This window comes from Eublepharis macularius, chromosome 15 (genome assembly GCF_028583425.1).
Source record: "Eublepharis macularius isolate TG4126 chromosome 15, MPM_Emac_v1.0, whole genome shotgun sequence".
Lineage (NCBI taxonomy): Eukaryota > Metazoa > Chordata > Lepidosauria > Squamata > Eublepharidae > Eublepharis > Eublepharis macularius.
The window spans coordinates 38120479-38135483 of record NC_072804.1 but is presented as its reverse complement, the minus strand read 5'-3'; the positions used below and the strand labels follow the sequence as shown (position 1 = coordinate 38135483).

Here is a 15005-nt window from a genome sequence, read left to right as displayed (position 1 = left end):
AAGCTGTTTCTGGCATGGTCAGGCAGTTATTGATTTTGGCCATTTGCAGTGTGGTACCTGCAGAAGGCCCTGTTCAGGTATGTGAAGCTGACGTGTTTCTAGCTTGCTGGCCAAAGAAAAAAAATCAAACATTGCACTGGGTGCTTGGTTGAAATCTTGAGCATACCTAAACTAGCTAGCCCTCTTGCCAAACCAATCTCAAAGGTATGTTCTGTTGCTAGTGTTGCCAGTTCCGAGTTAGGAAATTCCTGGAGATTTTGCAGATGGAGCCTAGACAGGGTGGGATTTGGGGAGGAGAGGGACCTCAGCAGGTTACAATGACAATAGAATCCACCCTGAGCCATTTTCTCCAGAATTGATCTCTCTCCTCTGGAGATCAGTTGTAATTCTGGTAGATTTCTAGCCACCACCTGGAGGTTGGCAACTCCTTCTTATTCATCTGGTGTATCTGGGAATGCAGCTTCTGCGAAGAGGAATTGGGGGAGCTTCTCACTGCACCAGAAAAAGCTAGGTTTGTGGCCCATCCCTACACTCAGCTGGCCTAGACTTCCTGTTCTGGAAAACTCCCTCTGGCCTGAATAGATTTGCCAGTACCTCCTAGGAGTGAACTAAAATTTGTCCACCTCAATAAATAAATAAATAACCCCGTGTGAAATCGTGTAACTTAACTGCTGCAATTCGGCCATAAAATCCTGCTTTAACCGAATGCTTTTGCCCATGCAAAGTGTAAACGCTGTAGCTGTCTGATGCAAATACTGAAGTGACGCTTTAAAAGCACCGCACCCAGCAACTGCTGCTTCCAGCTATCCCGTTTCTTTACATGGATCATTTAAGGGAGGAAGGGGCCGTGCGTACCCCCGGCCTTGGGCTGATGGTACAACTCCGAGGTCCTTTCAGCCTCTCCCGGATGCCTCCCGCCGCTTCAGCTGCACCGCTCTGGTCTTCGAAAGCTGCAGGTACATTTGCCCGGGCATAGGAAAGCGCTGAGCGGCCCCTCTTGCCACGGTTCTGGGAAGCGCAAGAGGAGCGGAGCAACGGCGCTCCGCCTGCGCGGGGCAGAGTTTGCAACGGCGCCGTCTGCGCGCAAAGGCGCTCCTCGCTCGCCACGTGGGTGCCCCCTGGTACCGGGGAAGGAAGAGCTTCCGGGGCAGAGGGCGGCGCGGGCGCTTGTGGGAAAGGAGCATGGCCTCCACCAAGAGGGTCTTGTACGTGGGTGAGTAGGGGAGCCGTGCGGAAGCGGCCAGCGGAGCCCAGGAGAGAGGGAGCAAAGGCGGGCGGGCAGTCCTAAAGGCGCACGAAGCTGTCTCCTGACAATAACCCTGTGAGGGAGGCTGAGCAGTCAGAAGGTTCCCAGGGCGCGGGCTGTTTCCATGACTGATGCCAGCCCAGCCTACCTCTCAGGGCTGTGGTGAGGGTATTACGACGGAGGGGGGAGCCGCATGCACCTCCTGTTCTCCTCAAGGAGGAGAGAGAAAGGTAGCTTTGCCAACCTCCAGGTGATGGTTGGAGATCTCCCGGAACTACAGGCGACGGAGATCAACCCCACCCCCCGGAGAAAATGGCTGCTTTGGAGGGTGGGCTTTATGACATTGTACCCTGTTGGGGTCTATTCCTTCTCTAAACTCCACCCTCCCCAGGAGCCACCCCCAGAACCTCCAGGAATTTCCCATGCCGGAGCTGGCAACCCTAGACCGAGGGTAGGTTGTAGCTCATCTCTCAGCTTGGCTGAAGGTTGGCCTGTATTTCATGGGTCTTGAAGACCCATGGAGGCAAGGAGGGAGGCGCTTTCTCACGGTCCTCGCCTTTTTAGGGTCTGGGGAGAAGCCAGTGATAAAGGCCCACCAGGGCAGCCTTGGTCTCTTGGCTTTTGGAGTGGGAAGAGGATCAGTCCCACTTTGAAGATGCTGCTGCCAGGTAAGCTCTGCCCAGTTGGCACACCTGCACAGTGCTCCCCTCCCCTGGGTTCAGCACCTCAGGTGTGCCAACTGTGTAAACTTGGCTGCTGAGGGCCTAAGCAAGCTGTCAAGCACGTGAATCCTTGCACGTAAGCTCTTGCACCCCACCAAGGTGCTGCTCTTAAGAAGGATGCAGTCTTTCTGTGTTGTGGAGTTTGATTTGTAAGCTCCTCAGGGCAGAGCCTGACAAGTGTTCATGTTGCTAGATGAGGTACAGATTCTGCATCCTGGCTTTTTAAATGATAAGGGACTTTCAGTTGTGTTCCCATTCTTCTTCCCTTGTCTCCAAGCATTTGCTAAGGCCACATGAATAGTGAGCATCAAACATGAGGTGTTTTCTGTGAGCAGGTGGGCTTGCGGAAGAAGTGGACGAGAGGGTGCTGCATGCAGCTTTCATTCCTTTTGGTGACATCACAGATATCCAGATCCCGCTGGACTATGAGACAGGTGAGCAATGCCTCCATTCTGCGTTAGGCAAGTCTTTGCTCCTTGGAGGAGCCCTTTGTGGCCCAGGTAACATTCCATGCTCCTGAGCACTTCTACAGAACTGTGAAAATAGTCACAAATATTTAAATTCCTAAGCCACTGCCAGCATAAGGTTGCCAGTAGCCCAGCTGCCCCGGCTCTGGGGACCTTAACCAGCCTGGGTCAAGGGAGCATGGCATGCAGGCTGCAGCTGCTGGCTAGTCTGCTGAGGGTGCTCTCTGGCTTTCTAAACATTCAGGATACATTTCATAGATCATTTATCTCCCCTGGAAGGCCAAGACTTACAGGCCATTTGGGGAATACTTGTTTCTCATCTACCTGACAGCTACTTTCTCTCAGTACATTTGAAACTTTATGGTTTCAACCTTGTGGCATCTTAAAGGCTAATACATTTGTTATAGGTGAAGCTTTTATGAGCCAGATTCCTCTTCCTCAGGTGTGTGAAGCATTTCCCTCAATGGGCACTACAGGAAGTAATATCCTCTTTCTCTAAATGTTTTAAGATCATTCATTTTGCTTTACCAGTGCGTTGTCAGTTAGGACTGGCCATCTCCCATTCCAACGGGATAGCTGTTTATTCTTTTAATCTGATCTTGCTTTCATTGCTGCTTTGCATGTTAATATTCTTTATACTATGTAGATATTTTTGCCAACTGAGAGTAACACAATGTATTGGAAAAAGTGGATTCAAGAAAGCTTCTGTCACAAAACATTTGTTTGTCTTGGGGTGGGCTGTCAATATACATACGACAGTACAGCTCTAAAACTTGGTTTTGCATTAACCTGGCTTAAGAATTTGGGCTATGGTTCCCCTAATTTGAGGTCCCCTGAAAATGCGTGCAAGCAATCCATAATGTAATCAGATACTTGGAGGAACTACCATGCAAAACTGCAACAAGGTTATATATAAAAGACTATCATACCATGGCCAAAAAGCTTCCTTAGAATTCTTGTGGATTTCTTCTTTAAGAAGCTATAATATTTCTCAATGCAAAGCTTGGTTATAATCTGCCAGATATTTGATCTTTCTTTGAGATTGAACTTTTTTTTTGTATAAAATAATATAAATTATGTTTTAATAATTACAAAAGGAAGAAAGAAAAAAAGCTAGAGCAGGTTGTAGCAGGACTTGGCTGCTAAATGGACTATGTGGGCCTTTTCATAGCTCTCTAGTACAGGTGCTTTCATGTGTGTTGAAAAGGCTATAGGGAGCTCAAGTTACCTGTATGTGTCTCCCTTTGCAGAAAAACATCGTGGTTTCGCTTTTATTGAATTTGAGCTGGCTGAGGTAAGCAGCAACCTTAAAGCAAGCCTGTAATTGGACTGCCAAGTCTACCCTTCTTCATCCTTCCCCTCACCCCCACCCTCCCATTCTTCTGGTGAATTAGTGGTGGGATGAGCAGGATTAGGATGCTGACTCAGGTCAGGTTCTGGTTTCCAATGGATCCCTTGATGGAGGGATCCATTGGAAATACACTATCAAGGCTTAGAGGTCAGGGAAATTTCTCTTGGATTTTCCAGTTGTAAGTTCACAGTTGCTGGGGTAGTTTGATAGCATTAAAACCTTTATATGGACGTGTGTTAGGGCAGAAGCCAGCAATGTTAGACAGCACCTTCAGTATTATACTTGAGTAGAAACTCTCATAACCAAATGGATTAGAGTCAGACAGTTAGAGTTGAAAGGGATCTTGGAGGTCATCTAGGCCAAACCCTTGCTCAGTTCAGGAAGGTGCAACTTGAGCATCCCTGAATCCTGACCCTCTCCCGTTCCTAATGCCTTGGTTTACTTCTAGGCCACAATTGTTTCCATGTTAGCCATGCAGGGTTGGATCGAATCACCTTTCCCACTGGTAAAAAAGGGAGGAGGAGGTCTCCTTTGGCCACCAAAAAGCTTATAATGGGTATTATTAGACCATCGTTGTCAAAAATCGTGTGGGTTGAAAGGTGTGCTAAGGAGGAGCAGTGAGCAAAATTGAATGAAAAAGCTGGCTGGATCCATCAATCAGTCTGGAGCTTCCATAAGTCAGTTGCTCAATTTGAACAAGGAATCTAGGGAATCTTATGCATAGCCGTTGCATTCCAGTTATTTCTCTTGTTTCTGAGCTGCAAGCTATGGGTTTGCCAAAGGTTTGCACCCTGAAAGACTTGCCAAAATCAGGGGAATGGAAGCTTATCACAGATTGTCTGCAGTTGGCCGACATGCTGCGGAGACATGCTCCACCTCTGCCGATACTGCTTTTTCCCCCACCCCCAGACTTGAGCATGTCTCACGGAAGGCAGCCGTTTCAGAGGCTGTCAGGTAGCTCCTGTTTTGTGGCTCTGGTTAGAAGCAGGAGTGTATCGTTCTTTTTAGCCACTGTTTATGCAATGGCTGAAACTCACGGGCAGTCTTTAAATAAAACAGGATCATGGTGGTTTATGCCAATGAATGGCTATGATTTGTTGGAGAAAGGAAGCAGCAAATGTATTATGCAAAAGCACCAGCCAAGTCTTCTGGGAAAAGCACTGAAGCTGAAATTGACCTGTAGGAAAAGCCACAATCCTCTTGGCTGGGTGGTGCCTTCAGCACTGAAGATTGGATGGGAAATAGACGCATCATGTTTGTGCTGTTGTGTTCCTAGAATGAGCTCACTTGGAAAATACTTAGGGGTGAGATAAATCCACTGGAAAGTTATTTAACCTGAAAAATGGAGACAACTCTGTGGCTCCCTGTTCCAGAACCTTTATAATGTTTTTTGGAGCTAGCTTCAATGGCTAAGAGGCCCAGTCTTTGCCATACTTCACTGAGTGGCTTTTAAAAATTTAAGTGTTGGACTTGAGGGTCGGAATTCTTTTCCCCAGTGGAATCTTGGCTTCCTGGGAATCTGACAGTTTAAATTTATTGGCCACACACAAAGCATCTTCCTGATAGTTCATCCCGGGGGCAAATGGTTATCCTTTGGCATGGAAGTTCTGAGCTGTGCTCAGCTGGGTGAGGGCATGCCTAGCAATCCCACATGTTGTCTTTTTCTCTTTAGGATGCTGCAGCAGCCATCGACAATATGGTAAGTTCCTCTTTTGTTCCAGTTTGTGGAAGGCTCAAAAGTCCTGCCTGAGTTCCCCTGTCCTCCGTGTAGTAGAACTAGACAGAAGTTGCTCAGGCCAAAGAAACAGGCATTGAGTTCAGTGTTTCATATTTCTTATTCCTCCTGTTCAGAACGAATCTGAGCTTTTTGGAAGGACGATTCGTGTCAACCTGGCCAAACCAATGAGAATTAAGGAAGGATCCTCCCGGCCTGGTGAGTCATACGATGGTCTAACCTTTTTATGCTACCCAAGGAGGTTAAGGTGGCATACAGAATGTGGTCTAGTGATTAGAGAGCAGGAATAGGATCTGGGAGACCCAGGTTCAAATTCCCACTTTGCCATGGAAGCTCGCTGGGTGACCTTGGGCCACTCGCATACACTCAGCCTAATGCACCTCGCAAGAATGTTTTGATGACATAATGGAGGAAAGGAGAAGAATATAAGTGGACAGGCAGGGTATAAATGGAATAACTCATTCTCCCCTCCTCCATTTGGTTGTTCCAAAAATCCTCCGTGGTAGGTTTAAGCTAAGAAAGAGTGACTGGCCCCCCAGTGAGCATCATAGCAGAGCAGGGATTTGAACCTGGGTCCCCAGAACTTAATCTTACATTCTCACCAACTTACTACACTGGCGCTCGTGCAAGCCGTCAAGTCTGTCTGGCCCCTGGTCCAAGGAAGACTCCAGTGGGTCAGTCCCCGTGTTTGTAGCATATTCTCTCACAAGCATGTGTTCAGAAGTTGGTTTCTTGCCAAGCACACCTCTCTGGATTATTCATGCTGCAGTCCAGGCAATTTTCTTTTTTAGCTTTCCTTGTGATTCTGCACATATTTAATCTTGGAAGACTTTTGTTTTTGAGTTGTACCTAAGAAAGGAATTCCAGGTCTCACTGTTGTGTTTTACTTGGATGGGGATTTTTTTACTGTCTTTTTTCTGAACTCCTTTTATTTCCCTTTTGTAGTCTGGTCAGATGATGACTGGCTGAAGAAATTTTCAGGGAAGACCCTTGAAGAGAATGTGGAAGAAGAAGGGGCTGAGCCTGCCAAATCAGAGGCCCAGGAGGTATCTGGGACTCTTCCTTGACTGGGGGGCGGGGCATGCATGCATGCGTACCTGGGACTTCAGTTTGGGGGTGGTTTAGCACCATCAGTCCCTCGCATCCTGCAAAGTCAGCCTGTGCCATCTGTACCAACGTATGCCAGACTGTGTAGCTTGCACCCCAGGACTAAAAGAAAAAAGGTACTCCATGTTCGTACTACCTTCTTAAGGGGGATTTCATGAGCATTAAAGCCATGAACGAGCTGCTAGAAGTAGTCACAGCAAGAATGATGGTGGCAATATGTGGTATTTACGCTTCTCTCTTCAGGATGTGCCAAATGCTTCACATGGTATTATGGCAACTTACCCTGGCTCAGGTGTGCATTTACCATGGAAGCTCTGTTTTCTTTCACCTAGGGTGAGCCTCCAGCCAAGAAATCAAGGGCTAACCCTCAGGTTTACATGGACATCAAGATTGGAAATAAACCTGCTGGCCGCATAAACATGCTCTTAAGATCGGATATTGTACCCATGACCACAGGTAAGAATGGACTTCTTTTGACCTGGTGAAATTCCATCCAGTCTGCACAGACCTAGTGGTACACATGTGCACACGCACAATATCGTAATGTTACAGTGCTGGAAGTAATTAAAATGCAGTCAAAGCTTTTTTATCCAGCATTTATGGTAAGTGGGCTGGGTACTGAAGCTGGGCTAGATACTCAAACTAAGTCCAATGCTACTCAAGCTAAGTCCAATGCAATAAACAGACAAGTGGGCCAACTACCTAAGAGCCCTCCAGCAGAACTGGAGGAGGTCCCATAGGATGACATAAGCTGATGGTATCAGCCATTAGGAGCCCATCAGAGGCTGGCTGGAGAGGCGGGAATGCAGAGTGTGCATGCCTTAAGATTCAGGTATATGGTAGCTATGGGGAAGAAGCAATGACAGTTAAGTGTGCGTTCTGGATAATCGATTCCCTGATAGCAAAACCTTTGCCTACTTCCCCCGAACAGGATTGATCAGCTCCATTGATGATCCTGCTGCAAGCAGAATGTAGATTTGAATTTGTTGTGATCACAGCTCAGATGAGCTCTTCGTTTTTGTGGCATCCTTTTTCACTCTGTTCTCTGAAGAGAACCTAGTCAGTAGATTTTATAACTGTTCTTCTGTCTTTTTCTGTCTGGGAAAAACCTAATATGGAAGAACTGTCCTGAAGCATTAAAAAGTGGCTATCTCAGCTCAAGTATCTCCGCACTGGCGGTACCCATAGAATACTCAGTTTGCTGCCTTCCCCACTGCTTTCCTCTGGGCTCTTAATGCTGTTCCTCTCATCTCCTGAACCTGCAGAGAACTTCCGCTGTCTGTGCACGCATGAGAAGGGATTTGGCTTCAAAGGGAGCAGCTTTCATCGTGTGATCCCCCAGTTCATGTGCCAAGCTGGTGACTTCACTCACCACAACGGCACAGGGGGGAAATCCATCTATGGGAAGAAATTTGATGATGAAAACTTCATTCTGAAACATGTGGGGCCAGGTAAGATTGTTCTGCATTGAAAGAGTTTCAGAGGGGCTGGGCAATTGTTGAGCTCAGAGTTGGGTCAAATTGCAGGCAGTTAGGCCAAACCCCACACCAAGTCAGAGCGTGCCCCATACCATGGTGGTTCCTGTGAGGGTTATTGTCCACAGCCTTTTTGAGCCTGCGATGCCTTTTGGAATTCTGACATGAGGTCGTGGGCGCAACTACAAAATGGCTGCCACAGAAGGTAGAGCCAAGCAGAAAATGGCTGCCACAAGATGTGGAAACGACCACAAAATGTCAGGGAATGAGGTTATGTCTAACTTGAATAGTAACCCTTCAGCCTTTCAGATAGAAACTCTGTTTAACAAGATGCCTTTAAAAATGAACATATTGTTTAAAAATATTTCCTTGCATACACACAGCTTACCTTTAGTCACCCAGTGAAAATCCTTGTGCTGCAAGGGAGCTACTGCTGAAGCAATGTTTTTAAGGGTCTGCAAACCCAATTAGACCTCCAATGGCCAGTCAGAAGCCCTGCTAGGCAAAAACCCTGCCCACTTCCTAAAAATACTTGGCAGGCATCAGGAAAAGCATTTGCTGGCACCATGGCACCACATGTCTTCACATAGGAGACCCCTGCTCTTGTCTTCTCAGCTGTTTCCCTTTTCTCAAGGGACTGTAAAGAACAAAAGATTTGAATTCCAGATGTTGGAAAATCCTTAAAGGGGTGTCTGTGTTATAGGCATGCTGTCCATGGCCAATTCTGGCCCCAACACCAACGGATCTCAGTTCTTCATCACTTGTGATAAGACCGATTGGCTGGATGGGAAACATGTTGTGTTTGGAGAGGTCACAGAAGGGATGGATGTGATGCGGCAGATTGAGGTAAGGTTTCTACAGAAGCTGCTTTCGATCATGATGACGCTTCACATTCAAGCATTTAAAGCATTTCGCTCAAATTATCTTGTTGCTGTCCTTACAACAAACTTGTTCGGTAGGTTAGTAGCAGCCCCATATTGCAGATGCGGAGCTCAGGTTCAAGAGTTCTTGGCAGAGGCAAGGTTCAAACAGGAGAGCCAGCATAGTGTAGTGTTTAGAGTATCACACCAGGATCCCACTCTCCCATGAAGTGTGCTGGATGATATCAATCCTGCAGCACTCTCTCGGCTTAACCTACCTTACAGAGATTTTGGGAGGATAAAATGGCAGAAGAGAAAGCCAAGCTTGCCACCCTTTGTAGGAAGGGCAGAGTACAAATGGGTTTGACAGATTTCATGACTCGTAACTCCGTCTCTTGCTGAGACCTGGATGGCCCAGGCTAGCCCAATCTCTCCAGTTCTTGGAAGCAAAGCAGAGTCAGCCCTAGTTAGTACTTGAATGGGAGACCAAGGAATTGCAGGATTGTTACACAGAGGCAGGCAATGGCAAAGCACATCTCTTGCCTTCAAAACCCTATTATCATCATCATCATCATCATTATCTGAAACACAATCAACAATAAACAGAGGTCACATGTTATTATTGATTGGCCTTGCTAAGCTGATGCAAGTTTCTGCCGGAGACCTAAGTATCAACCAGATATTGGTGTAATAGGTACGCTGTTCCAAGTAGCGCCGTCTTTTGCAGTTCTGTATGTTGTTGTTGTTGTTCTGCCTTTCTCACTGAGATCCAAAGCAGATTACACAGTGCAGATGAAAATACAATATAATTAACGGCTAGGATAGTCACTGAACAAAGTACACGGTTGCCTTGAGCTCTCTCTTGGGATATTTCTTCCTTCTCTTGGAGAGTTGACTATGTCTTCTTCCCTCTCTCTTTCCTTTATAAAGGCTCAAGGAAGTAAAGATGGAAAACCAAAGCAAAAAGTGATCATCTCAGACTGTGGTGAATATGTGTGAATAATTGTGTAAGGGAAAAAAAACTAGCTGGAAAGAACAGATGGAAAAAGAAAAACTGTCCCTTCTGCCATTGGCCTAGGCAGCTTCTTGGAGCTCTTCGCACAACACGAGTGCAAAACTGAGGCTGTTTTTACTCCTCAGGAGGGTGCTTGGACCAACCCCTCCCCCCCCATGTAAATATTCATGTGCTTGTAGAAATTTTTGTTTAGTGTTCTTATTCAGAACAGCCAATTCTACAGCGCTGTGTTTTGTACAGAACTAACCTGCACATAAAATAAATTGTAGATAATCTTTTTAAACTGGCTTTTCATTCTTCCTGTTTGCCTCTATCTTGTCAAGTGATCAGTGATCAGCCGGGTTGATCTAGTGTCTTTTATGTTAACGGTGGTTTTAAACTGCATGGAGTGTGTGCTTTAGGTTAGGATTAGAAGTTCCTAGCCAAACCTGGGCTGTCATGGCGCGTCTTTTCCAGAAAGGGTTGATCGAGCATCTGTTCTTGACAGGATGCCCTGGGACTGTGACCACAGGCCTCAGGGCAGATTGCTGAACTGGATGACCAGTTGAGGCCAGCTGTGGCTTTTCCCAGAACCTTGATCTAAGGGCCAAACTGTACGTTGGCCCTTGGAATGGCTCTTCTGATACGTAGTTAAAATCAGCAGCCTGGAATGGGGTTGGGGATTTGGGTTAGGGCTACTGGAGAAAAGAAGTTTAGGTCTTTTCTCCCTGGGCACTTCCTCAGTAGAATTCAGGCCCTCTGTCTTGTAGTTAGCTCTGATGGGGGGGAAAGCCTGACCCCATATGGGTGCCTTTCCTATTTTTCTCTTACTAGATCTCCTAGAAATCCTCTTTACAGATGTTTTTCAAAAATTTAAACTACTCACTAAGATCCCAGACATAAGAGTGAAACTTTGGCATCCTGGAAGACACATCTAGGGAGACTGCTTGGCAAGACCTGCTTTTCTTATTGCAAGGGGGGGAGGCTAAAAAAATTGCTCCAACCACAGTTTGCTCACTGCAGCGCCATGTTTAATACCACCCGCTTCAACCATAATTTAGCATCCTGGCTGGGGGAGCATCCTTTAGCTATTCAGCTGCAGTTCTTGACCACGTTTCAGTATCCAGCCTTCATCCAGCCTCTGTCTTTGCATCCGTGCCACACTCAAACTTGTCTGCTGCTTTTGGGCATCTTGCCTGTCTGTAGTTAAACTCGCTGGACACAGGTATGGCTTGTTCTGTGTGCACCCCCAACCACCCCCCCCTTCAGAGATTGAAATCCATCTCTAGTTGCCAGTGATGTCTGAATACCAGCATCTGGACAAACTGGAGTTGTCCTCCGACTCCATCCCTGCAATGTGGGATCTTAAACCGGGAGTTAAAATTCAGCTTTATGGGACAAGCCAGTTTTTCCTGGTGCCTCCATTAGGACATCCTGGGCAACTGGAAGGGTTTTTTTTCACTTTGAGAAGACAGGTGAAGGGGTACGGTTGCTAATTTTGACTTGGGAGATTCTGAGAGATTTGGGGGACATTGCCTGGAAAGGGAGAGGAGCTCAACAGGGATGTGATGCCACAGTGTCCACCCTCTGAAGTTGAATCGAAAAGAGTCCAGTCACACCTTTAAGACTAACCAACTTTACTGTAGCATAAGCTTTCGAGAATCACAGTTCTCTTCATCAGATGCGTACTACTGGACTCTGCATCTGGACTCCGCATCTGACGAAGAGAACTGTGATTCTCGAAAGCTTATGCTACAGTAAAATTGGTTAGTCTTAAAGGTGCAACTGGACTCTTTTCGATTTTGCTACTGCAGACTTAACACGGCTAACTCCTCTGGACCTCTGGAGCTGCTGTTTCCTCCGGAGGAATTGGTTTCTGTAGTCTGGGGATCAGTTGTAATTTCAGGAGAACCCTAACCAGGGGTGAGGGGAGCATTTGTGTCCACCATGGCAAATTGGAAATTAATGGCAACTTAGAGCGATGTCTGAATGCAGCCATTATGTTAGGGCTGTGTAGTGCCACCGGCAAGTTCCATTGGCCACGTCATGACGTGCCACAGGGCCTGCTTCCTGTCCCCAACAGGTGGAAGCTGTCCCAGCAAACTCATTGAGGGAAATGCTGTTGGATCTTTTAGAAACCATTTTTTTTTCATATTGGCAAGATCCTCCAGGGGGCAACAAAACTGAGCAGCCAAAACACAGACATGCCATTTCACCTCCTCCGTAATGAGATCCAGACCCACAAAAGCCTATAGACAATCCATGTCTGGAAAACCAGAGGATGTGTCCATGGGAATCTTTTCCCACAGGATGTTACATTGCCTCCAGCATAAGTGGCCTTTGAAGAAGAATGAGTCAAGATCAGGGTCTACCACAAAGCACTAAAAACAGAACCTCCATGTCCAGAGGCAGTGTACCTTTGAAGGTCTGCTGCTGGGGTAAGCCTGTTGCCTTTAGGGCCCTGCTTGTGAGATTCCAGATGCTTTGTATTGGAAGGCAAGTGTTGGGCTTGAGGAACCATTTGTTCTGCCCCAGCAGGGTTCTGCTGTCATCTTAGCAAAGCTTCCATGAGAACTGGCACCAAAAGGGATGAAACGAGGACACAAAGCTGCAGGCCTGGGTGGTACTGTATATCTAATTGCTGGGGGAAAGGAGGGAATAGGCTTTTCAGCTGGATGGGAAGAGGAGATGCAGGAAGACAAGCCGATGAGGGCTGGAAACACTGATGCTTTAGCACAATCTTCTGCCCGACAGACGTTTGGGAGAGCAGATGTGGACCCACCAAGTACCCCTCTGCACTGAGGATGCCCATGGCCATTTAGAGGGAGGAGTCAAGTGCAATTATTCAGCGGTGAGGGTGCAAGCGTTGCAAAATGGTTCTGGGTTGTGTGTAGGAAGGGCACAAGAAACCCCTCTGGTTGTCAACATGCTGTGCAGGGGAGTCAGAGAAGCTTGTTTTAAAAGGAGACATGCAAATCGTTCCTATGGGGGGGATGGATAGAAGGGTTGCTGTAAAGAGGGTGACTGAGACCTCTCCCGATCTTGCCTTATCTGGTTATTCCTTGATTAGGAGTAAGCGGTTGGAGCTGTATTTGTGGCAGGACCTTATGTCACAAAGCAAGGGGGAGGGAACGTAGACATTCATCCTCTCCACAGGTTGATGCAGTGCTGTGAACCCATCCTCCTGTGTGAGATTGTCGGTCGGTCTTATGGGCATCCTTTTGAAGTCCGCAGCACTTGTTCAACTTAAGGAATGGCTGCTGCCAGGGCTCATTTCGAGGGGGAACGCACAGGAACGCAGTTCCAGCAGTTTCCCAAAGAGGTCACATGACAGGTGGCCCCACCCACCTGACTCGTGGCCATTTTGGGCCTGTTTCAGCCTGGATTGGGGCAGAAACTGCCCAGATTGGGCCTCTGACAGGTGATGAATCACTCTCTCACTCAGCAGTGGCCCGATCCTAACCATTTTGGGTACCTTTTCAGCCATTTTCAGCCCCTTTTTGCCATTTTGGGCCCAATTTTGGCCTGAATGGCCAGGATTGGGTCCAAAACAGCCAGGATAGGTGATGTCAAGGGGTGTGGCATATGCAAATCAGTTATGCTAATGACACACTAACGGTGATAGCAAGGGGTGTGGCATACACTAATGAGTTATGCTAATAAGTTCCTACCGCTCTTTTTCTACGAAATGACCCCTGGCTGCTGCTTTCATAAAGCCATTGGAAAGGCAGTGTCCTGGCACCCAAAACTGACAAGCATGATTTAAACAGGTGGCTGGCTGCTTGGGGGGGCGGGTGGCTTGTCACTTGCATGGCATCTTGTTGAAAGTGGGCCGCTGACGCCGTCTCTGCAAAAAGTACTTACGTGGCATCATATCGCTGCTTGAACGGGTGGCAGCTCAGTTGACCCTGTGTGAGTGCAGAGTCCTGCAGGAAAGGGCTTCTGGTTCAGCCAGCCTCTCTGGAAATCCAGCCCCTGCGTCTGAGTGATGAGCCTGCAAGTGACCACACTCTGGGCATCTCTACAAAGCTTTTCAGATTATAAAGATGCAGTTGGGAATGGCAGCTGCCGGGAAAAGCAACTCACATTGCCTTAAAACTCTGGTATGAAAATCTTTCAAGTTAGAACTTGGGAAACTTGTTTTTATTTATTTAAGTGCTTTTTAGCTGCTTTTCCTCCAAAGATGTTCAAGGGGTTTAGATATACCATAAAATAACATGTGGTATTCAGACAGATCATAGTGCTCCGGGAAAGGAGGGTTATGGCCTTTCACAATTTCCTTGTTTAAAAAGCAGGGGAGTGCTTTTAGTCTGGAGGGGGGAAATCAGAATGTACTTCTAAAGTAGTAGAAAAGAGCAAGAGTCCAGCAGCACCTATAAGACTTAACAAAATTTGTGGTAGGGTATGAGCTTTCGTGAGCTCACTTCTTCACATACCGACTTCAGACTCAAGAAAGCTCATACCCTATCACAAATTTTGTTAGTCTTATAGGTGCTGCTGGACACTTGCTCTTTTCTACTGCTACAGACAGTCTAACATGGCTACCCATCCTGAGCTACTTCTAAAGTGTTCATCTTATTAACATATTCCGGCGGTGGGGAGAAGAATTGCGGCTACAGCATATCGCTTACAACAACCTAGTGAATTTCAAGTGGGTAGCCATGTTGGTCTGTAGTAGAAGAGCAAGATTTGGGTCTGGTAGCACCTTAAAGACCTGTTAGATTTCCAGGGTATGGAAAGTCAAAGTTTTGACTCTCGAAAGCTCATACCCTGGAAATCTAGTGGGTCTTTAAGGTGCTACTGGACCGAAATCTTGCTCAACTCCCAAGTGAGTTTGTGGTTGAGGAAAGATTGATGCAGTGTCTGCAGCTGGGGGCCCTGGGGTGGGGCAGCTTTTTGTTACTCATTGGGAAGGAGAAGGCTGATATGCAAAAGCACTTCTGGTCAAACAGCAGAGAAGCCCTTAAATCAGCAGGTGCCTCCACTCCTAAATAACACACCTGCATTCTACAGCTCAGGAGAATTTGCAAGCTAAGCCCTGAGGCCAA

The 15005-nt window shown here is 47.0% G+C and overlaps 1 protein-coding gene across 2 annotated transcripts; it reads left to right on the top strand.

Annotated features, from left to right (window-relative positions):
• Positions 1–1164: 1164 nt before the first annotated feature.
• On the top strand, positions 1165–10261 carry PPIE (peptidylprolyl isomerase E). 2 transcript variants are annotated; one of them, XM_054999957.1, is made up of 10 exons: positions 1165–1213; positions 2304–2402; positions 3686–3729; positions 5459–5485; positions 5638–5719; positions 6467–6567; positions 6961–7084; positions 7894–8079; positions 8807–8949; positions 9894–10261. In XM_054999957.1, exons 1-10 carry the CDS (start codon positions 1183–1185, stop codon positions 9960–9962), a joined length of 906 nt encoding a protein of 301 aa, XP_054855932.1. In that variant the 5' UTR covers positions 1165–1182; the 3' UTR covers positions 9963–10261. The 2 variants fall into 2 exon arrangements, with proteins under 2 accessions (XP_054855932.1, XP_054855934.1); XM_054999959.1 differs by having other exon boundaries at positions 2246–2402.
• Positions 10262–15005: the final 4744 nt, after the last annotated feature.